Raw genomic sequence first — 22,665 nt, 5'->3', positions numbered from 1 at the left:
AGGTATAGGATTAAATATGATTGTTTATAACATTATAGTTTATGTTAAGGTTGATTTGAAGAATGAAAGAAGTGAGGAAGAAGTCAGGCTAATTAGGTTATACTGGTTGTTATTATTTTTTAGATTGTCTTTCATTGTGACATAGGTTCAAATAAGAAGTTCTACTGTGGATTTTTTTATTGTTGGATTGGTCCCCTCTAAAGGGGAAAAGGGCTACAATGATACTGGTGTTCAACAGAAAAAGGTTTATTTTGGTCCTTGGTCTGGATAAGGAGTTAACAGTCACAAAAATTGAACAAATAACAACTGTTAATGAAAAAACATAAGCATCGGACAAATTGTTATTTTAAACTTCGGTATCTGCTAGGGCTGACAGCTTCCATTTGGTTGGTTGATTGTTTGGTCGAAAAACTTTTGTCTGATTATGATCACCCTGGTTGTGGAGTTGCAATTTTAAAACCGCAAACATTTTCTGAACCAAACATTTATATTTTCTTATGTCCTCAGATCACTCTAATGCCCCAATATGGCCTTTATCTGCAACCTTTCATAATTATGATAAAAAAATTTTTGGCCTGGTTTCCTATTTTAGATCATTTTCTTCTTGACCTTATTTACACACATGTGGACTTAAATAGATATTTCTGCTCTAAGTCAGCCCTTTGTACTTGACATATGGGCTTATCAATGTTGCAGATACTTCATCTGTAGTTTTGTTGTACATAATGAGATTTAAATTAGGTTAAGTCTGTGGCATATAATTCTATTGTGATGAATTTACATTATTTTGGCTGACCGCTGAGGTCAGCCCTACACATGGCAATGCCTGTGTCTGAGTGAGTATGTCTGTCTGTCGGTACCTGAGTGAGTGACGCTTTTGTATTAGATATACACTACAGAGTTGCGTTTGCTTGGACTGAATGCTGTCAGTAATGGCTGCCTCCACTGTGTTAACTAGGCTCGAGTTAACATCATGTATGGCTCATCCATACAGAGTTGCTCTATAGGCGGGGTTTACTTGTGCTGAAAGCCCTGTAATGGCTGCCTCCACTGCTCTTAATAAACAGATATAGCTTTAACCTCTGTTTCACCACAACTGGGCCACATTTTTTTATAACAAAGAATAAAACAACCCTTTAAGCTTTTCATGTTGGGAAATATGTTTTTATTCCTCTGCTGAACTGCTTTGGCATGACTATGTGATGGCTGAGGGGAAAAGGGTAACCTTGTGTGAATGCTTGTGGACTAGCCGAACGTTAGCTTGGCCTTAGCCAGAACAACACATTTCTTCACACAGTTAGCAGTGAGAGCAACACGGAAAGCTTTCTGTGACAGAAAAAAATGTTCTCTCTCCACTTCCTGTCTGTTTTGGTATGTTTTTCTGATCATGGCGGTGAGCTTGCCCCGTTTTACTCCAGCGTTAGCTGTTAGCTTGGATGTCGCAGTAGGACCGCTGCTGTTTAATCCAACCTAGGCGCTGTTTTTGTTGAAATCAGGGCACAAAGCCACACTGACAGCTTGTCTTGTGCAGAGGACAGCTTTTTGCTCTTTTTCTGTTGCGTTGTCTTCCATTCATGCAGTAATAGCAGAGAATACAGAGACCATATTTCCCCCCTCCGTTTTCTCCCTGCAGCTGACTCGATGTATGTCTGTGTTTAACCAATCAGATGCGGTAGAAGAAAGCAGGAGGGGAGGGGGGATGAGGTTTCATCTCCTCATACACAGAAGGAGACAGACAGAGAGAGAGGGCAACATGTAGCTTTTTACATTTCAGTAACCACTTACTATACCTTTGGCTAGCAATAATAACCTACTAACAATCATGACAACATCACTCTGCCAGAACACACATTTCAGTCAGGCATTTCAACAAGCATCCAAGATAGATGCTGTCAGCCATATGCTAGGTTTTTACCTAGTCTTGTTGATTTATTGCAGTCTTGATTTTGAGAAAGGGAAGGTTATACTTGGAGCAAAGCAGCTTCATAACAAGAGCAAGGGAGTGGTAATGGTGGTGGTGGGGTGATGTCAAGGCCTTCAAAGTAGCAAAAAACTTGGAACAGCATATTAATCTTAAGGATTTCAAGAGGGTCCTTCAAATATATAATTACAGTGTTTTTGTGAAGAGCAGTGGTTCCCAGCCTTTCTCCTTGGAGCCCCTCCCACTGTATCTCAGAAAAGCTGAGCCCAACCTCAGGACCAACTTAACAAAAGAGATACATTACTGTAAAAATAGAATAAACAGGCAGAAGATGGAGGATAGAGCAGTGACAAAATCCTGCATAGTCCTGCATCTTCACTCGAGCTGAAGGTGTGTTGTTTCTGAGTTCTTTAGATTTTACTGCTTTGAAACAATTAGAAGTTATAATATTCTGCATCACTGCCATGCTTGTTCCCTTCTACCTTGGTTGCCTACCCCTGCGTTCTGCAAATTTCCTGTTTCTCACTTCTTCTGCTGCCACCCCAGTCAACAAGAATTTGGATAGATGAGAGCTCATTGACCAATGAATTGACCGATGGACCAGAAGGTGTAAGCCAGGTTCTTGGTTCTGGTTCTGGTTCATGCTGCAAGCTACTCTAAAATGTTAAGTGATTTTCACAGGAAGGCTACTTTTAACAGCTTTTCTTCTACAAAATGTGAAAAACATCCACAAAATAAAAATTGTGGCTTTCTGTACAGAAAGTTCCCCTTATGGATTTCTTGAGTGGAATCCTACCTTCATGACAGTAAGGTGTAGAGGTTGGGGGGAGCTTAATAGTTCAAACCTCTCTCTATGTTTATAGTTATTGTTTCAATCAAGAGCCCCCTGGTGGCAGTATTTACATACTGTGCATTTATTTTGTGTGTGCATGGGTATGTTTGTAGCACTATTGCTGCTTGAATACTGCAGGTTTTCTTAGTGTATGTTTGGGTGTATGTGTGTGTGTGTACTGTGTGAGTTCATGTATTTGCATGTCTGCGTTTTTAGTTCCCTGTGTGTTCCTGGCATTGAATTATTTATCTTTTCTAGGCCTGCAAGTGCTTGTATCACTTACCAACCTGTAAAAGGTTTGTGTGTGTGTATGTGTATGAATGGTGTGTGCGTGTGTGTTGTGACCTGACTCTCTTTGGTCTCTCAGGTTTTCATCCAGGTAGCTTATGACCAACAGTCTCCCTTAGATTCAGTCTCTTTCACCTTGTCCTCCTTTTTTAATCTCTTGCTTGCCTCCTTCCAGTAATTTTGTCTGGTGTGTGTGTATATATGGGTGTGCACACGTGTGTTTGTTTGTACCCTGTCTTGTACTATGTATGCAACCCAGTGTAAGTGACTCAGCCAGGAGCCCTGATAGGGTGAATATGGATGGAGGGGGTTGGTTGCCCCTTAGGATTCGCTACATGCCCCGCTGGCATCATACAGGCTCCTACCAGCTGTACCCAGGTGAGAAGACAGTTGCTGCAGTACAGTGTGAAAAAAGCTTTTATGTTGAGTATTACCTTTACTTTATGTTCGTCAAAAGATGTTTTTCTTTTAAGTTTCATTACAAGCATTGGAAAAAAAATTGATCACAGTGGGAGTTTGCAAGACTACACTGTTATTTTTTTAATTTTTTTGTACTATGTAGCTGTTGATCCAAACAGTATAATCGCTCTGGGTCTTCACTTCTTTCCTCCCATTATGGGATAAAAGTCAGAGGGATTATGGCTATTATGAGAATACAGAAACAGGTAGGTTTTCTGCTCTTGATTCTACAATAACAAGTTTTTTTTTCTTGTGTTTTATGCTCTGCAAATATGGAAGTTAAAGTTTGCTGACTGAGCTCAATTGGACCTTCAGTCCAACTATCTATCTTTTAAGCTGATTCCACCTTAAATGTGCACAGTGGTGTAGTGGTGTGTGCAGAAGTGGTACATTCTTAATGTACATATTCTTTATTAATATTGCACCAAAATCCTCAAGTACCTTCATGAATAATTCATGTGATTCTTCTTCCATTGATTCTTTAAGAGTCACGAAGAATCAATTGGAGGATATTCTTTTTTGGGCATCCTCTCTATTTAGAAGTGGGTGTGCTCTATGGAGACTAAAAACTAAGTATGCTTGTGGGTGTAGAAAAGGGCCATATGTGTCATATATGAAAACCACACCCAGAAGACGCATAGATGGGTATAAAAAACCACCAAGACTAACTGTATATCAGACATCACATATAAAATGCAGAAATGTAGTTTATAGGAATTAAAGATTTTTTAATGGAAACATGCAACGATGTTAAGGAACATAACTGACTATTTCTTATGTAGATGGATACTGTTCCAATTTAAGTTTGTATCATCAAAGTGGATCTTACCACAAAGTCCAGTGGTTTCCAGAGCAATGTGTATGTTCAAGTTCCACATATTTGTACAAGATTTAGCTATAATGACTTTTTTTTTACCTTTCCCTCACAGGTCATGGATTTAATATCATTGTTTAGCTTATTACATTTTGTTAAAAAAGTTGTTAGAAACTGAATTGAAATAATCCAGTTCCCCTGTGTGTTTTGTAAACTTAATTTGCACTCATATAGCATAGTTGTGTAGTGGTTAAAGCTGTCACATCACAGGAAGAAAGCTTCAGGTTCCAAATCCCAGCTTATCAGCTATCTGTTTGGAGTTTGCATATTCTCACTGTGGATATGTGAGTTGCTGCCAATCTTTTTGATTATTTTGATTAGATTGATGTGTCAGTGACCCTATATGTTGGAGCTGTGTTTTGTGCAAGTCAGGTTAGACCCTGCCTCCTGTCTAATGACAGCTGTTATTGGCTTATGACCCCTGTAACCCTGTCCAGGATAAGCAGTATATCAGTAGATCCTGGATAAAGGAAATGGATAGGCTGTTTTGGACGAAGGCTCTGGGTGACTGTCAGCTACCATCTGTGACTAGGTGGGCCAAGAAAGTGGGATAGAAGGAGAATGAGAAGTAGTGATATGGACAGAAACAACCAATAATACTGACTTATGGCTACAATGTCAATAAAATTACCATCGATAACTCAGTCAACTGCATTTGTACTATGGGTACATTTTATCAGATTTGAGTGACAGATCGTAGAAAACCAAAGTATAATATCATTTTGACTAAATAATGATGCAAGAAAATGTTCTGTTTTCATTAAGTACGTGACTCCACCTTTTTGAACTAAAACTGGATTTTTTTGGCAACTTTTGGCATGTTTGTCTCAAGTTTTTAGATTTTATATATAACTCAAAAACAACAAGAAAAACAAACCACCAAAACCCTCTGTGGAACCTTTTTTCTACTGAGCCCCTCCTAATCATATCTAAGAAGAGTTTAGGCCCCCATGACCCACTCAAAAAAAGTGATACCAGGTATGGCTATTATAAAACATGACTAATGCTGTAATACATTTTTATGGAACATAAACATTTTTCAGTTTCTTTCTCCTTCAATATACTCCCCTTCTGCATCAACACACTGCTGTATTCCGGTCTTCCACTGATCAAAAGTGTGCAGTAGGTTTTCTTCAGACGGCTGTCCTAGAGTCTCTGTTGGTCTTTTCTTAAATCCTAACACTAGACTCAAAATGTGTTTCTTTGATCTCAGAAGTGGTTTTAGGAAAAACATAAAAAGTCACATGGTGGTAGGTCAGGTGAATAGAGAGCACTGTGATTTGTTTTGGGTTTTTTTTTGGCCAGAAACTGATTACCAAGATCTCAGTGTGAGCTGACACATTGTCTTGGTGAAGAATGAAATCATTTTTCTACAACCATGGTCTCTTTCTTCAGACAGTTGTCTAGAACCTGTATGTTATAGAATTGATTATCCACTGACCCTTCTGGAACCCACTAATCCAAAAAAGAAAACAATCAACATGGTTTTGAATTTGGATTTGCTTTGTTATGTTTTCTTCATTCTTGGTGGCGATGGTGTTTTCAATGCACTGAGTGCTGTTTTGTCTCAGGATCATATTTGAAGATCCAAGTTTCATCGCATGTAATCACTCTTTCTGAAAAACGTTGTTTACCTTCAGTTTGTTTCAAAATGTTTTGTTTTTTTTTAACTTTTGATCAGGAGTCAGAAGTTTTTGACAACTTTGGTTCATACTTTTGTCATGTTCAAATGTTTATGCAAATTTGCCGAACTGTTTCTTTATCAGTAGAGGCCATTTCTGCCGTCATTCTTGTACTGAGTCATCGATCATTTCAAATAATTTTTTCAATTAGTTTGAACATTTTAGATTTGCATGAGTGCCCAGAACATTCATCACCTTTGACATGCTCTCTGCCTCCACAAAAACGTCCATGTTACATGCAGTATTCCCCATATACCTTAGTTGATGCACAAAAAGATTTGGCTGCTGTTTTGTTCAATTTTACCAAAAATTTCAAGTAAATGCATTGCACAACTTTTAAGCTAATCATTTTTTTTCCGCCTTAGCAAAAATATGTGCACTATAATCACTAAATAGCAGTGAACTGAAGATGTAACTTATTGGAAACTTACCACAGTTGTGCGTGAATACCCGACCATAAGTATCGTCACCTTCTTGAAATAATGGCCTAAGGCATTTTTGACCTGTTTTTAGTGCTGTTACTCGATTAAAAAATGTATCAAGTTAATCACAGCAATATGCTGTGATTAATCATGATTACAGATCACAGCATATCTGTTCTTATAGTTTAAGTATATTTTTATGTTATTTTAGATTTCTAAAGGTTTTTATCATTAAGTGTTTTATTTTTATTCTTTTAATTCTATGTACAGCACATTGAAAATGCTTTATGAAAAAAATATTATTTGTAAATCATACATTGAAAATACTAGCATTTATTTTTATTTTAGTTTGAGATAAAATAAGTTAAAGTATGGTATTTAAATAAAGAAATATTAACTATAGTTTTTAAACTTTAACATGTCAGCTTAGTTGCAATGGTTTGTAAATCAGAATGTCTTAATTCTATGAGCAGGAATATTTATAAACGGCAAACAAGCACAGCAGACAAACACATCAGGTACAAAATAACTTCTGCTGTAAAGTGAATGATCAGGTGTGCTGTTACCCCAAGGCAGTCTAGACCAGTGGTTCTCAACTGGGGGTTTGGGACCCAAAAGTGGGTCGGGGGGCTGTTTTCAGTCGGTTGGGAACTGGTTTCAGGAAAAAACAAAAAGACAAAGTATCTCTGATATTGCATCCCTTGGCAAACATCTCTCCATAAACGTTATTTTTCAGGAAAGATAGTAAATTTAGATTTTTTATTTTAGATTTTCACTTATGTATCCTGTTATTTTAGATGGAAATATTTTCAAGAAAGTTAGTATTCCCATGTTAATGTCAAAATGTCTTGTCACCTTTCAATAAAAAAGTGAGATAATGGTAAAACATAGTGAAATTAAATGTTTGCGTGCATGTCCTGCCAAAGTTTCATCCACTCTTTGTTCAGCCTTTTGTTGTGTCCCTACCAAGTACCAAATTTCCACATTTTTGTCGAATTAATTCCATAAAAATCCCCCCAAAAATGTGGGTCCCTACTACACATTACAGCAGGCGGTTGGTCCCATGTCTGGATCAATTGAGAACCACTGGTCTAGACTGATGTCCAGTGGTCTCTCGACTAAATTTTCCCATTTTTATGTTACATTTGAATGCATCATACCATATAAAATATAATTGTCTAATTTACTGAGGTTACCTGAATGCCTCATATTTTTCATCTTTCAGGTCGTAAAGTTTGCTAATCAACTTAAATTTTGCCAATTCCACCACATATGTCAACACTGGATTGTTATTTTTATCAAACAGGACATGTTACAATGTTTTGAAACATTTTTTATCATATATCTGAGTAGCTGAAGAAGAAAACTGTCCTGAAGCAGCCGAAGAGAGTGGTATGATTTGAAGGTACCGCATTTTGGTTTAATGCGATGTACAATATTGATGTGCTATTATGTTCCCCTTGCAAGAACTGATGTGTTTTTTTGAACCAGTTATATCTTAAAATGACGTTACGTCATAGAGCCTGTGAGGCTCGATAGTAGTATTGATAAGCTAAAATGTTATTGATTTTCCGGTATTTCAAAAACACAGAACCCTGTATCGATCTCCATCTGTAGTCTCTAAGCCCCTTGTCATCAGTGATGGTGATGGTTTTCAGTCTTTTACGATCCATTACCGATTGCATTAGTTGGTTAGACGTTGTAGTTGTGTGGACAAATCCAGGTCTGCTGGACTCTGCCAGTGTAGCTTGATGACCATGGCTTGATCCCGTGTTGTTGTTAGCATCTTTGCTAACATTAGCAAAGATGTGCTTTGCCCAAAGATGGTACTTATGACTTGTGCTTCAGTGTAAAGACAGTTCATCACTGCAGTATGTACAACTTTGGTTTTATCTCAACTTCCATTTGCCAGCTTTTTAAAAAGAAAATTGCCCTTAAGCAGACCAGGGTCTGTCTCCTCACTCATTACCGCTGGCTGTGTCTGACCCGCCTCTCACCTCTTCACCCGCAAGCACATAAACATCTGCGTTGGAGGACTACGGGAGGAAATTGTGGTCAAACTTGTTCATATGATTAAATTACATTATTATTTTTTTTAACGCGTTAAGGTTTCAAGATTAATCATGAGCGTTAACACGTTAACATTAACAGCGCTAGTTTAAATCAATGAAAATTTAATTAGGGGGCTAATAATTTTGTCCTCATATGTACTTAACATTTTTTGTGTAAATATTCAGCACTCATTAAAGGGCACATGCATCTAATATTGGATCATTTATATTTAGAAATATTCCAGAAGCCGATTAATCAATATTTGGTCATATTGTCGTCCAGGGCCAGAGTAGGATACATTTTTAGCCCTGGAGTTTCATGGCTCAGACCAACCCACTTTAGTTCAAAACCTTTCACCAAAGTTATTAAATTGCAGATTAAATATATTAATTATTGAAAGGATGGCCTAGTGGGTTAGGCTCAAAATGGAGTCAAAGCTTCCAAAAAATGCAGTCCAGGTGAATTTATTTACAGTGAAAAAATGTGCAGTGGTATTTACAGTGCAGACCTGAAGAAAAATAATGATAAAAACTTGCAAAAGAGGTAAAAATGTGAAAACAAAAGAAGACTGAGCTCTATACAATGCTCTGTTGCATAGGTTGTGATATTCAGGAACCAGTTTAGCCATGTATTTATGTTCACACTGTAGGACAACAGCTAGCCTGGGCCTTGTGTGTTCCTGACAGCAACAATCAGCTCTATACTATACTGAGCTCTATACTGGGGCCTGCTACTCCTGTTCCCACAACTAGAAAAGAATAAAAATCAATATTTTTATTTCAGAATTTTGACTTTTTCCATTACTATGTCCTTCTATGCCACTCAGTTTCTGAGTTACAGGTTTTATGGTCGTTTTAAGTTTTTCCTTCATAAAACCCTTTTTTCCAATCATTTGTTAGTCAAGTTAGTATTATTCACATATCATGTCAATACTGTACTCTTTTCTACATCAACATTGACTGAATCTTATCTTTCCATTCTTATACTGGGGGAGGGGCAGCAGCTGCAAAGGTAGAGTTCTTGTAACACAGTTGCTATTTGCTTAGAGCTTATTTGTGTTGTGTAGCTACTTATACGTTGTTGTATACGCTATGAAATTGGACATTTCATTGATTTGATTTAGAAACTTGAAATTGGTTTGCACGGTCTATGCTGAGTAATGTGTTGAACACCTGGGTCTGCTGGCTTGCCTGTGTGATCTCCACTTAGCACATTTACATCAAGCTGTGAGCTCATCATAACAAAAATATATAGATTTTTTTTTTTTCGAAGATGGCTGCCAGATAGACGTGTGTCAGCTGAGCTCCTGCCATATTGTTAACAACTGACTCTTCTTTACCACGCTAACAAGAAATTAACATGTCTAAAACACAATTGAATGTCGACAATTTGAAGATGCCTCGGTTCACAAGACAAGTCTTAATCTCAAGAAGATACAACTTCAGTGGAGGCTGATGAAGCAACAAACAGCGGTGAGCCAAGCACAATGGACTCCAACAACCTAGACATGGCTATGCTAATCAGTGAAGTGACCAAAAACATCAGCAAAGTCATGGAAAAGAAACTTGTGCCTCTAAATGCTACTCTGAATAGCATAAACAACAAACTCGATATCCAAGCAAAACGTATCATTGAGGCTGAAGAAAGAGTTTCTACCATGGAGGACAAAGTGGCGAGCTTAGATAAACAGCTCAAACAATCTCAAACACACAAGTGCAAGTACTCACCGTAACAACCCATACAATTCTTTGAAACAAGGTGTTAGGTATTTGGATTAACCTATGCAAAAGAACCACCGGACAGAGCACCACATCCTCATCTTCACTTTACTGTATACATTCTCAAAAACATAACACTCCTTCACTTCTTCACTTGAGTATGATTGGGTGAACGTTCTGTCCGTCACATCTCTATGGGCCAATCAGGGCAACAAAGCACATGACGTAGCCGCTAGCAAGCTGCGCATACGCAGCTACTGAGGAATAGCGCAAAACATGGTGACTATAGACATCTAAGTACTTGACTTTTGTCATTTTTGAAAAGTAAACAACTAACTGCTGTTCTTTGTTCTTCTTTTAACAAAGAAATGTGGTCAAATTCTGATAAAACTGGCGCTTTAGCAAAATCCACGCTAATCTTTTCCACCATAACTGCACCAGCTCTTGCTGCTGCTTGTTTACGTCACGACGCTGCTGCGCCTGAAATTACTGCTCCTCATCACTGATTGGTCCTGTCAATTTCTAACCGGGCCCAAACGGTTCAGATGGGAGCTTTGCAAGATGGATTCGCCAGTGAAAAACAAGGAAACGGGCATATCCATCTGCTTTGCAAGTTTACTTTTAAGTGACATAATCTTTTATCCAAGCAGGTTGTTTTCTATTTCTCTGGCTCTGTAGGTTGTGATTCCTCTGTTGGAGGAGTGAAGGTCTCTGGTAGCACAGACAGCCGCAAAGTATCCCAAATCTTCCCATCAGTCAGTGTATAGCTGTGAGGTCCTTTCTGTATTATTACTTGAAGAGGCTTACTGAACTTAGACTTTCCTTTCTTGGCGTGCAAGGGGTTTCTCACACGCACTAGGCTTCCTGTGTGCAGTTTAGGTATCTTGGCATGTCTTATGGCATCCGTGTATATTTTCAGGTGTAGTTGTTTCTTTGCAACTCTGTCTCTCAGCTTGTGATCTTGGGGAGCCACCACAGCATGGTCATAAGTAGTTCCTGTGCTGGTTAAGGTGTAGAAAATCCTCTGGGCCTCGGTTCCATTGCTTTGCAGCAGAACAGCTCGCTTATGGGCGTCGTGCCACTTAGCTCCTTCCACGCCGATTGCAAGCTTGTACTTCTCAAACATCTTTAGCCATGTTTCAAAAGGGCATTGCAGGTTCTTCAGGACACTGTAGGAACACAGGAGGCAAAGGAGTAGTAGCCACGGCCATCCTCGTCCCCAATTTTGTTATGTATTTGGATTAACTTATGTAAAAGAACCACTGGACAGAGAACCACATTCTCATCTTCACTTTACTGTGTACATTCTCAAAAACATAACACTCCTTCACTTCTTCACTTGAGTAACAGGAGTAACACACAGTAACACAGTGCCACCTACTGGCCTGGGGAGGATTAGCTCTTAGAACACAACACATGGCTTCCTAGAATCCTTGGACTGAAGTTGGAGAAAAGCTGCATAAAGATCGACAGACCCCATAGAAGCCTGGCGTCGAGGGAGCAGTGGAATCGCCCAGTAATAATTAAACTCCGTAATTCCAGAGATAAAGTCAAAATTATGGCAGCTGTTGAGGCGAAACAGAACCTCCAACATGATGGACAGTCCTTCTTCATACAACAAGATCTCTCCGCTGCTGTTAGAAAAGAAACACTGCAGGACGGGTACAGAGCGCAGGTTCCGAACAGCAGAAGAAGCAGAGACATTTCTCCAGTCCCTTGGATGAACACGGTGGGTTTTAAAAGAATCATACTATGATGTTACTCCTCTGATTTCTAACATAACCCATGGATGTAGCCATGTGTGCAATGTTTTAGTTATTGTTTAATCATGTTACAGGGCAAACTTTTAACAAATACCTTATTCAAGTTCCAGGGTGGCTCCCGGGTGGTCTATGGTAGACATTTTGTATCCTGAAGAGACGTTTTTTGTGTTGGCGACCCTTTTTTCTTCTTTTTTCTTCATAAACCCAGAATATATGAAATACGCAGAATAGATTAAATATATGATGTTTTTGCCCTGTTTAGATGTGAGTTATGATGAAATGCAACTGACATGAAAATGACAGTTCTTATTTTGATCCCCCTTTTTGTGAAGCACAGGCAAGTCCATTGTTCATAGTCTAAAGTGGCAATTGTGTCATACAATTTTGAAGGGTTCATTTTTGAGAAAATTTTTGTTCACAATTGGATGAGCTGTGTAGGGGGGTAAGTCTGATAGTGAGGGATATTGAGGTTATGGCAGCACACGCTTCCATAGTGTATTGCATTGACATGCAGAGTATTTGTCAAATGCACTGTTATGGCATTAAAAACAGCACATATTATATCTCACTGGTTGGAAGTTCTTTTTTTAGATAAGTGTTTGTATTTATGTGTAGTCAGTTATTGTCACTTTTTTTCTTTTGACAGCACCTCTTTCATCAAAAGTCTGGTACACATTGTTACCAGTAGTTCAAAAAGCACAGACACAGATACTATGGATTGCACTAAATGAGTGTTATCAAAATAACCACAGTAAATATTAAGGGCATCAACAGTGTAGTTGAAAGGCGAAAGATTCTATCTGAATTTAAGAAAAATAATATTGGAATAGCACTGCTACAAGAGACTCATCTCACTGATTGAGCATCTAAAAAGAGGGAATGGGCCGGACAGGTCTTGTATTCATCGTATAACTCTAGGAGTAGGGGAGGAGCAATAATAATTCATAAGAAAACTTAACTTCACATTGATAAAGCTATTTCAGATAAAAATGGAAGTATATCTTGATAGCAGGTGTTCTCTTTGGGGAATATGTGTTAATTGGTTCTATTTATGCCCCAAACACATTTGACAGAGAATTTTATTCTAGACTTCTTTCAGATGTCTCATCAATTTCCAGTACTAAAGTAATTATGGGAGGTGATTTCAACTGTAGACTGGATATGGTAATGGATTACAATCCTTCTAAACAATTACCATCATCAAAAATGTCAAAAGCAACTAAGGAATTATGCTCTGAACTAGGACTGCTTGATGCTTGGAGGATAATAAACCCAAAAGAAAGGGATTATACATTCTTCTCACATCCATTTAAAAGTTTTTCAAACATTGATTACATGTTTTTATGTCAAGAGCTGTTCTGGATTGTACACAACTGTGTAGGATTAATTCATGTGTTGTTTTGGATCATTCCTCAGTTGTTCTGGAATTAGATCGTCCATATTATGACCCTCAGTTTAGGCATTGGCATTTTAACCCTGTTTTGCTCAGTGATTCTTCTTTTATATCATACATGAACGATCAGTTAAACATTTTTTTATCTGCAAACCGCACTCCAGACACATCTGCATCAATATTATGGGAAACAGCCAAAGCTTTTATGAGAGGAGCAATTATCTCATACACATCGCCAAAAGGAAAAACAGATTAAAGGCACAGTTAGAACTAGGGGATATAATAAACAAACTAGAAGTTGAATTTAAATCTTCCCCTACAAAGAAAACACAAGAAAAACTTGAAACAGCGCGTTCCTTCCTTGACCAGCTTTTAACTGAAAGGCAGAAAAAGCTATTTTCTTCACAAAACACCATTTTTTTTGAGTATGGCAACAAACCAGGAAGGCTACTAGCACCCCATAGCTAACGGCCGAAAGGCAAACAACATAATATCTTCACTTAAAGCCAAAAATGGAATAAGACACTATGAGACTAAAACATTGTTAAAATTTTGAAGGATTTTTATGAGGACCTCTATTCATCTGAATGTAAACACCCTAAGTGACGTTTTTTTTTTTTTTTGTCTTTTTTTTTTAACAAAATAGCATTACCAACTTTGTCTGATGCAGCAAGGACAACTTTATGTGCTCCGATCACTGAACCAGAAATACGTGAGGCTATTGGGAATTTACAAGGAGGAAAATCACCAGGGCCTGGTCAAAGATATTTTCATCATCTAATAAAATCTTTACATGTAACCGGTTTAAGGAAAGTCAGTATCGAATACTTCATAGGATACAACGTACACCAGAGTTTCTTAATAAATGCAGCTCCAACATATCTCCCCTATGTAAAAAATGTCAGAAGGAAGTACGGACTTATTTTCACCTAATGTGGCAATGTCCTATGATTGCACGTTTTTGGAAAAATATTTAAAAAGTGCTTAGCACAATTTTACATATAAAAATTAAAGCTGAACCGGCATTGTTCCTGCTGGGATTCCCACCACAAGGTTTTATTATCAACCCCTCACAACACACTCTTCTTATGAAACTGTTGCAACTAGCTAGACGTTGTTTTCTTTTTCAGTGGACCAAAAGAGAAACCCCCAAAAGTAACACAGTGGTACAGAGAGCTATACAAAGTTATACCAATGGAAAGCTTTTCTGCTAAATTGAAAGATTTTTTCAAAATCTGGCAACCTGTTTTAGTTCACTTACCGTTTGAAATTACAGATTTACTGAGGTGGGGCGGATTAACTTTTGGTTGGAATCCCAGCTCCTAAAAGTTATCATGTAACAGAGAAAGAATGAGGCGTACTGACTGAAATGACTTTTCTTGCTCCTATTTTCCATTTTTATTTATTAATGCGGTATATTACAATACTGCAGATTTCTTTTTTTAGCATGGGCGTGTTACACTACTTCTGATAACTACACATTATTTGATGTTCCATGGCTGAGTCTTGATCTTGGTGCTGTCTTGTCATAATGTCATTGTTAAGTTTGAGACTTGTTCTGTTCTGTATTTGTTATGTTTTGTGATTGTCAGGTTTTGTATTTGTCATGTTTTTTTGTCAGGTTGTGTATTAGTCATGTTTTTTTTATATTATTCATGTTTTGTATTGGTTCTATGTTGTTTGGTTGTCCTCTGCTGCTGTTAATGTTTCTGAAAATTAATAACATTTACAAAAATAACTAAATAAATAAATGTGCATATTTAGTCACGTGAGCTTCTAAAGCTCTCCATTTTTTAGTCTAACTCTTTCGCCATCTTCACTCTAGTTATTACCTCCGCCAAGGAGGTTATGTGATCGACAGGGTTTGTTTGTTAGTTTGTTAGCAACATAACTCAAAAATTTCTGGATGGATTTTGATGAAAATTTCAGGAAATGTCAGAAATGGCATAAGGAAGAACTGATTCGATTTTGGTGGTGATCCAGATCACCGTCTGGATCCAGACATTTTTTAAAGGATTCTTTTCTATTGGGAGATAGGGCTAATGGCAGAGGTCTGCACTCTCCGAGTGCTTTTCTAGTTATCCATCTTTCTCGCTTGTTTATTACCTTAACTGTCTTAGGCTGGAGGAATCTACCACTGGCATGGTAAACGTGGAACCAATGTAATGGTTTTGTTTCCTGTCAGATGGACACGGATGGCCCACTCCCCTCAACCAACCACATGGAGAGAGAGAGAGAGAGAGAGAGAGAGAGAGAGAGTTTTGTGAGGGGAAACGTAACTCAAACAATAACTGCTCCTGCCTGTGTCCATCCTTGCTAATGCAGCCTGTTTAATGCTGCTGTATGGCAGCCCTACTGGCCCTGAAAGCAACCCAGCCCACAGGGAACTCTCCTGGTTGTCCAGATTAGCCACTCTGGGCCTGATGACTTCCCTATAAAGAAGTCCAGCCAGCAGGACATTAAATTAGAGCAAATCCGGCCCCCGTCCCAAAATGAGTTTGACACCCCTGTTGTAGGCTTTTACTATTGATGTTACACTACATTTGTTTTGCTCAAAGACACGAACAAAAGTTCTCTGAGAGAATTAGAGTTAAATGCCTGATTCCAAATACAAACCTTTTTCATATAAAGGCCAGGTACCTTCTGCCTTTTAGTAAATTAAGGCCCTGGTCTTTATTTGAGGTCTGCAGTCAAACAAGTACAGGCAGCTGGGATCCCGTATATTTAGGTAATGGTACACTTCCACAAAATGGCAAGTCATCAAAATTTGACAAGTCACATCCATGCCTTTTGAGTTCTCTACAAGAGCTATGGAAATGTCTTTTTTTATAAGGCCTTTTTTCACACCTACATAAAATTTGAAGTGGGATGGATTCACTAAAAGGAGGAATTTTTCCAAGTGAGAGTCTTGAAAATGCCTAATTTTAGCCTTTTTTTTATAACAAAAATTGGATATGTGGACTTCCTGTTGGTTTTATAAAATCGGTCCAAGAGCCTAAAGCTTTTTCCAAGGTAATCACTGCACTGGAGGCAGCCATTAGCAACAGCTTTCGGTACAACTAAACCCTGCCCATAGCACAATTCTGTATTTGGCTCTGAAAGTAGAGGCATTCACTCAGTCAATCAGTCACATGCAGACCCATGTGGAGGGCTGGCCTCAGTGGCCAGCCAAAAACTATAACTCTCTGTATGATAAGATCAAAAAATCTTGCAAGATGATACCTCAACCAGTGTTAATTTTGGCAGCTATTTTTAATTTTAGTCTTAGTTTTAGTCTTTAAATGAAATGCATTTTAGTTTTAGCTACAATTAGTCATTTCTACTTCTTTTAGTTTTGATCTAGATTTAGATGATGAAAACTCAAAACATTTTAGTCTAGTTTTAGTCCATTAAACGTCCTCAAATTTAAGTATTTACTTTTAGTCCAAGCATGTATTCTCTTGCCTTAATATGGTACCAAGTCATGGTACTGTGTTCTATGCACCCTGCCAAAACTGGGATCCCTGCTTTGTACAGCTGAGAGGCAGAATAGCTACAGATGCATTTTTTTTTTTTTTTTTTAGATTAACCCACAGTGGAGAAATATCACAAATTTAGAATGTCCGACAAAAACTACATTACATTTTAGTCTAATTTTACTCATCTTGACGAAAACTAAACTTAGTTTTTGTCAGTTTTAGTCATAACAGGTCTATTTTGTTAGTCTTAGTCTAGTTTTTGTCATAGAAGAAAGGCTGTCAACAAACATTTTTAGTCATAGATTAGTCAAGGAAATTAACACTGACCTCAACCCTTTTTTAAGTTTTAGTTCAAGAATTGAAAGTCAAAATCAATATTCTGCAAAGAATTTGATATCTTTTTCAATCCCTTCCACTAACATTAAGTAAAACATCATTTTACTGAATTGGATAAAACTATGTTAAGATTCATATGGCTAGGACAAAGGCCCAGAGTACAATATAGAGCATTGCAATTACCAAAAGAGAGATGACATTGGGGCCCACCATCTCTCAAACGCTACTACATCTCAGATCAGATTAGAGCACTACTGTGTTGGTGCAACCCCTCTTATGATGCACAGTGGAAAAATAAGGAATATAAATTAGTTTCTAATATTCATTTACAGGCAGTACTACTCAGGGGTGGAAAGTAACAAATTGTACTACTGTAATTGAGTAGTTTTTTTAACATACTTTTTTGAGTACAGCTCCTCAGTACCTACTCAGTACTTAGAGTAAACTTTGAATAAAATGCTTTTTACTTTTAGTTGAGTATTTTTAAAGACCAGTACTTGTACTTAATTAAATTTTACCACTTGAGTAAAATAGTCATGTACCATTTCCACCTCTGACACTACCTGATAAAAACCTGCAAGTTATATAGACAGACTAGAAAATCTGTGGGAAAAATCTACTTAGCTTATACTTATTTTCGCATTTCTACTGTGGTTAGAAATGCTTAAATAAAGTAAATAAGAGGAAGACTGTTATGCCCCATTTAGGGGTGGCCAGGACACAACATGAAGATGACCCAAATCACTCATCTCTCAAGTTGCCACAACAACTTTAACGAAGTTATAATTTATTTTCACAAACTTAAAAGGTTCACAATAACAAAGGACTCTGAATACCTCAGGGTGAAATTGAGAGAACTAAGGAATGGAGAGACGTTTAAATTAAACCACCAACAACGTAAATCAATTTCCCTGGTTAACTACTACACAAAGATGAACTAATAAATTTCACCCCTACCTTACCATATTACATCAAGACTATTTAAGTTAACAATTTACGGAGCTTGGCTACAATGATGCTGTGGCGTGGCCGGTTGAAAGATGAATGAGATGGGGCTCCCCCTGCACCGCAGTGACATCACTTCTCCTCCTTAAATCGAAGACGAGCTCCACAGCATCCTACCAGCTGTCCGCACGGGACCCAGATCAGCCAATCATCAACCAGCGATGGTGTACCTAATTGACCAGATAGTTGTCTCACACATTCAGCATACACACTCCAGGCACAACCACATTAAAGGAAATAGATACAATATACCACAACAAAACAGATTACGACCGCGGTCGTAACAAAGACGTTAAAATCACAAGCTGGTCTTAAGATTTTGACTTCACACCCAACAAAATGGATACTATATTGGATAAGATAACATCCCTATGTAACATGGTACAGAAAGAAGAAATTATTTGTTTTCAGACATAAGAGGAGACTTTTTCTCTGGAATAAGATTTCTTTAGATACCTCTCTCCCTCCCCCCATCCTCTTGCTAAGCTTTTTCTACTGAATCTCTCTACAGAGAGAATGTCTCTGTGTTGGCCTGGTGGGCAGGTGGCTCTGGGGCGCTGGAGATCACTGTTCAGGCCTCTGGAGGTGTTGTGGGACTAATAGAACAAAACACTGCTTGCTGCCCTGTTGCTGTTGAGCACAAGTATCTTTGTGTTTGCATAAAAAAATGTTGACAGCAGGTAAGCAAAAGATGGATGTCACTGGTTAAACCTGCAATAAATAACTGGATGTATGTGACAATTGAGTTTTACAAAATGGAAAGGTCTCTCTCTGTCAGTTTAACACTAGAAAAATAAGATTACATTGGGCAAAGTGGGTGCAATATGTTAAGTCTCTGAGATCTGATTTTGTAAACATTGCACATTATGCCCCAGTACACAAAGCAAGGACTATAAAGATATGGTTTGATGAGTTTGGTGTTGAAGAACTTGACTGGCCCACAGCCCTGACCTAAACCCCATCGAGCACCTTTGGGATGTGCTTGAGCAGAGATTGCAAGCCAGGCCCTCTTATCCAACATTAGATTAGTTCCTGAGCTCATAAATGCTCCACAGAATGAAAAAAAAACCCAGCTTTTTTATTTGGGGGAAAGGAGAATAATAAGTTGCAATCTGGAGAAAAGGACCAAAATTAGCTTGCCATCACAGGAAAACCTTAAAAATGTGTTGATGGGTTGTATGTTCACTTGGTGCTTTCCCTGGCACAGTTTCGCAACCCACTGGAAGTTGAGAACCACTTGATCAAAATTTGTATAATTTGATGGGTTGTTAAAATTTTAATGTCCCTTTGAAATTTAAAATACAAGAGTGAGAATGCATAGAGGTATTTTGCTTAAAAGTGATGAAAAAGCAATGCATGAGGCTTGTGTTGACCAACCACACATTGATTGCACTGCTGAGCTGTTCACAATGAGCAAAACATTTAGAAATCAATATTGACATTCTAAAAAGCTTTATAATTAAATCCTTTATTTATTTAAATAAGGACTTACACAAAGATTTTAACCCCCTCTAGTGACACTACCACTAAAAACTAATTGATGTGTTATTTGTGTGTTTGAACAGAACTCAACAGCGTAGAGCTTCAGGGCTGCAGCTCTGACAACAGTCTGAACAGCAATGCCAGCCTCCCTAGTGTTCAGAGCCATCGACGCCACACAGAGAGGAGAGTGGCCAGCTGGGCTGTGTGCTTTGAGAGACTGCTGCAGGACCCTGTGGGAGTCCGCTACTTCTCGGTACCATAACGCATATTATTTATTTATTTAGATTTATTTAACCAGGAAAACCTCTTTGAGATTAAGAATCTCATTTATAAGAATGTCCTGGCCAAGACAGGACCACGTGACTGGTATTGGCCAGCACATTCACATAGCAGATAGTCTGTGGTTTCTCTAATGTTGCACAAAGCTTCCTAAGGAAAAATAAGAGGAGATATAGAAATAGGGATGGTCTACATGGCCGTAATAGCTGTCTAGACAGCTGTTCTTTAGTGAGTCAGCAAATAAAATCATGGACCTTTTGCTTAATATCAAGCGGTATAAACTGTAACTGGACAAACCTAAGGTGACCCCTAAAATAATATCATATATTTTGGAATTTTGGGAAGAGAGCTTTGTGTTATCCCAAAAGTGCACCAACATCCCCAAAACTCCGACAAGTGGATGGATAGTGGCAAGTAGTAATGATATGGTTAATTATTATTGAAGTAGTATGATTTTTCATACTACAGTATGTAGCTCTGTGTTGGGTGTGCTAGTATTAAATCATGAGAGCGTTCGGGGTGCTGAATGCAGGAAACTACGTTCAGAGTAATGCTGTATTTAAAGAATGGAATGGTAAGTAATTTTGACAAAAATTAATCAAATAAGAATTGTAAATTGTAAAATACTCATGGCAATTTTGGGCTCTCAAGTTACAAATTAGTTAATAACTTAAAAGAAAAAAAAAAGGAAAATTTGGAATCCTACAAATGTTTCAGGGAAATTAAGATTCAGTGCAACACAATCAAAGAAGCTTTGTCTCAAATTTGATGTCTAAAAAAAAAAATAGGTTGAAATGTCACCCAAATGCAGTGCATTCAGGGTCATTTTTATTCTCATTAATCAGTACTTAGAACCCCGTCATGAAAAAGGGAAAACAGAATAAAAAACACAGCAAATTTACGAAAAATAAAAAAAACTGAAATATATTAAACAGTGGTTGCATTCAAGTTTTCAGACCCCCTCACTTTTTTAACTTTTTGTTTTGTCACATCCAAATGCTACAGTCGAAAAAAAATCATTTTTATTCTCATTAATCTACACTCAGTACCCCATAATGAGCAAGTGGGAACAGAAGTTTATACATTTTTGCAAACTGATTTATCACATTGACATACTTATTTTGACCCTTTGCAAAAACACTTGAAATTTCAATCAGTGACCATCAGTTATTGGTCACTTATCTTACTAAAGCCCTTCTCCCCAGCTCCTCTTCTCTTGCCCCAGCAGGCGGTCAGCTTTCGGAAGAGTGACCCCTGGCTGTACCAAACTTCTTTCATTTGAGAATCACAGAGGCCACGGTGCTCTGGGGAACCTTCAGTGCAGCAGAATTTTTTTATAGCTTGCCCCACATTTGTGCCTTGCAACAATCCTTACTCTGTGAGCTGTGCAAGCAGTTCCTTTGAGCTTATGGCTTGTTTTTTGCTCTGATATGCACTGTCAGCTGTGGGGCCTTCTATAGAGGTCTGTGCCTTTCTAAATCATGTCCAAACAATTCAGGTGTAGCATCTCAGTAACAATCCAGAGAAATGAGAGGAACCTTAACAAAGTAGGGTTTTTGCTTAGGGTCTGAATACTTACATAAATGTAATACTTCATTATTTCATAAATTTGCTATAATTTATAGAATTCTGTTTTCACTTTGTCATGATGGGGTACTGAGTGTAGATTAATGAGAATAAAACCTATTTTTTCATTGTAGCATCAGGCTGCAATATAACATAATTGAAAAAAGAGAAGGGGGGCTTAATACTTTACGAATGTATTTTGTATGTTTTTTTTTAAGTTGGAAAAAGTTCTAAAATTATATATTTTTGCCTCAATTTTGCACCATCAAAATGTGGCATTTCAACAGGGGTGTATAAACAATTTATAGTACATAGGCTAAGCAATATTCTGTCAGGTTAGTCATGCAAGGCAAAATATTTCAGTGTTTACAAATTAGTTTTAAAGCTTTTGAATATTGATGTCAGCCTGCCATACCCTGCTCTATCACTGTAAAATATATTTTAACCTCTGACTTTACAGGAGTTTCTTAAGAAAGAGTTCAGTGAAGAGAATATCCTGTTCTGGCAGGCTTGTGAGTTTTTCAGCAACATCCCTGAAAATGACAAGAAGCAGGTAAGTGACATACAAGATTTTGAAGGGATCTACAAAAATGAAGGAAAATCAAATTCAGATGCCAGATGTGTTTTGTTGTTTGTTTTGTTTTGTTTTAATTTTTTTTGTGTGTGGGTGTTCCTTTTTTCTCCTGTCACAGCTCTCTCAGCATGCCAGGGAGATCTACAACAGCTTCCTGTCCAGTAAGGCCACAACACCAGTGAACATAGACAGTCAAGCTCAACTTGCTGACGACATTTTGAATGCCCCCCGGCCAGACATGTTCAGGGAACAGCAACTGCAGGTGGTGTATACACTGAGAAACTCGTTACTCTATTTAAGACTTATTGTGATTGACAACAGCTTATGCAAATAGGAAGCATATGGTTAATTATTATTTTTCTTCCTACATTATAGCATTAAATAATTAATTGTTTCAAAGATGTGCTTGTGATGAATAGGGGGATAATTGCAAAAAATCTGTATTGATTTCAGCAGCTATGATCAGATGTTCAAATTTGGTAGGAGTCACAAGGCAAGACAGATCCTTATCATCACCTTTTATATTTTTACAATCAGTTTTCAAATGTCTTTTTTCCAGAA

The 22,665-nt window shown here is 37.8% G+C and overlaps 1 protein-coding gene across 5 annotated transcripts in view; it reads left to right on the top strand.

Annotated features, from left to right (window-relative positions):
• The window catches only part of rgs12b (regulator of G protein signaling 12b), a 131,828-nt gene that overhangs the window by 81,896 nt on the left and 27,267 nt on the right, over nucleotides 1-22,665 (top strand). For all 5 annotated transcript variants that reach the window (XM_041784925.1, XM_041784928.1, XM_041784927.1 and 2 more), the window contains exons 7-9: nucleotides 19,769-19,938; nucleotides 21,991-22,083; nucleotides 22,223-22,366. In XM_041784925.1, the coding sequence (XP_041640859.1) occupies nucleotides 19,769-19,938; nucleotides 21,991-22,083; nucleotides 22,223-22,366 (407 nt within the window). The remainder of the gene's footprint in view (nucleotides 1-19,768; nucleotides 19,939-21,990; nucleotides 22,084-22,222; nucleotides 22,367-22,665) is intronic.

Source organism: Cheilinus undulatus, linkage group 4 (assembly GCF_018320785.1).
Source record: "Cheilinus undulatus linkage group 4, ASM1832078v1, whole genome shotgun sequence".
Taxonomy (NCBI): Eukaryota; Metazoa; Chordata; class Actinopteri; order Labriformes; family Labridae; genus Cheilinus; species Cheilinus undulatus.
This window is presented reverse-complemented; position numbering and strand designations above follow the sequence as displayed.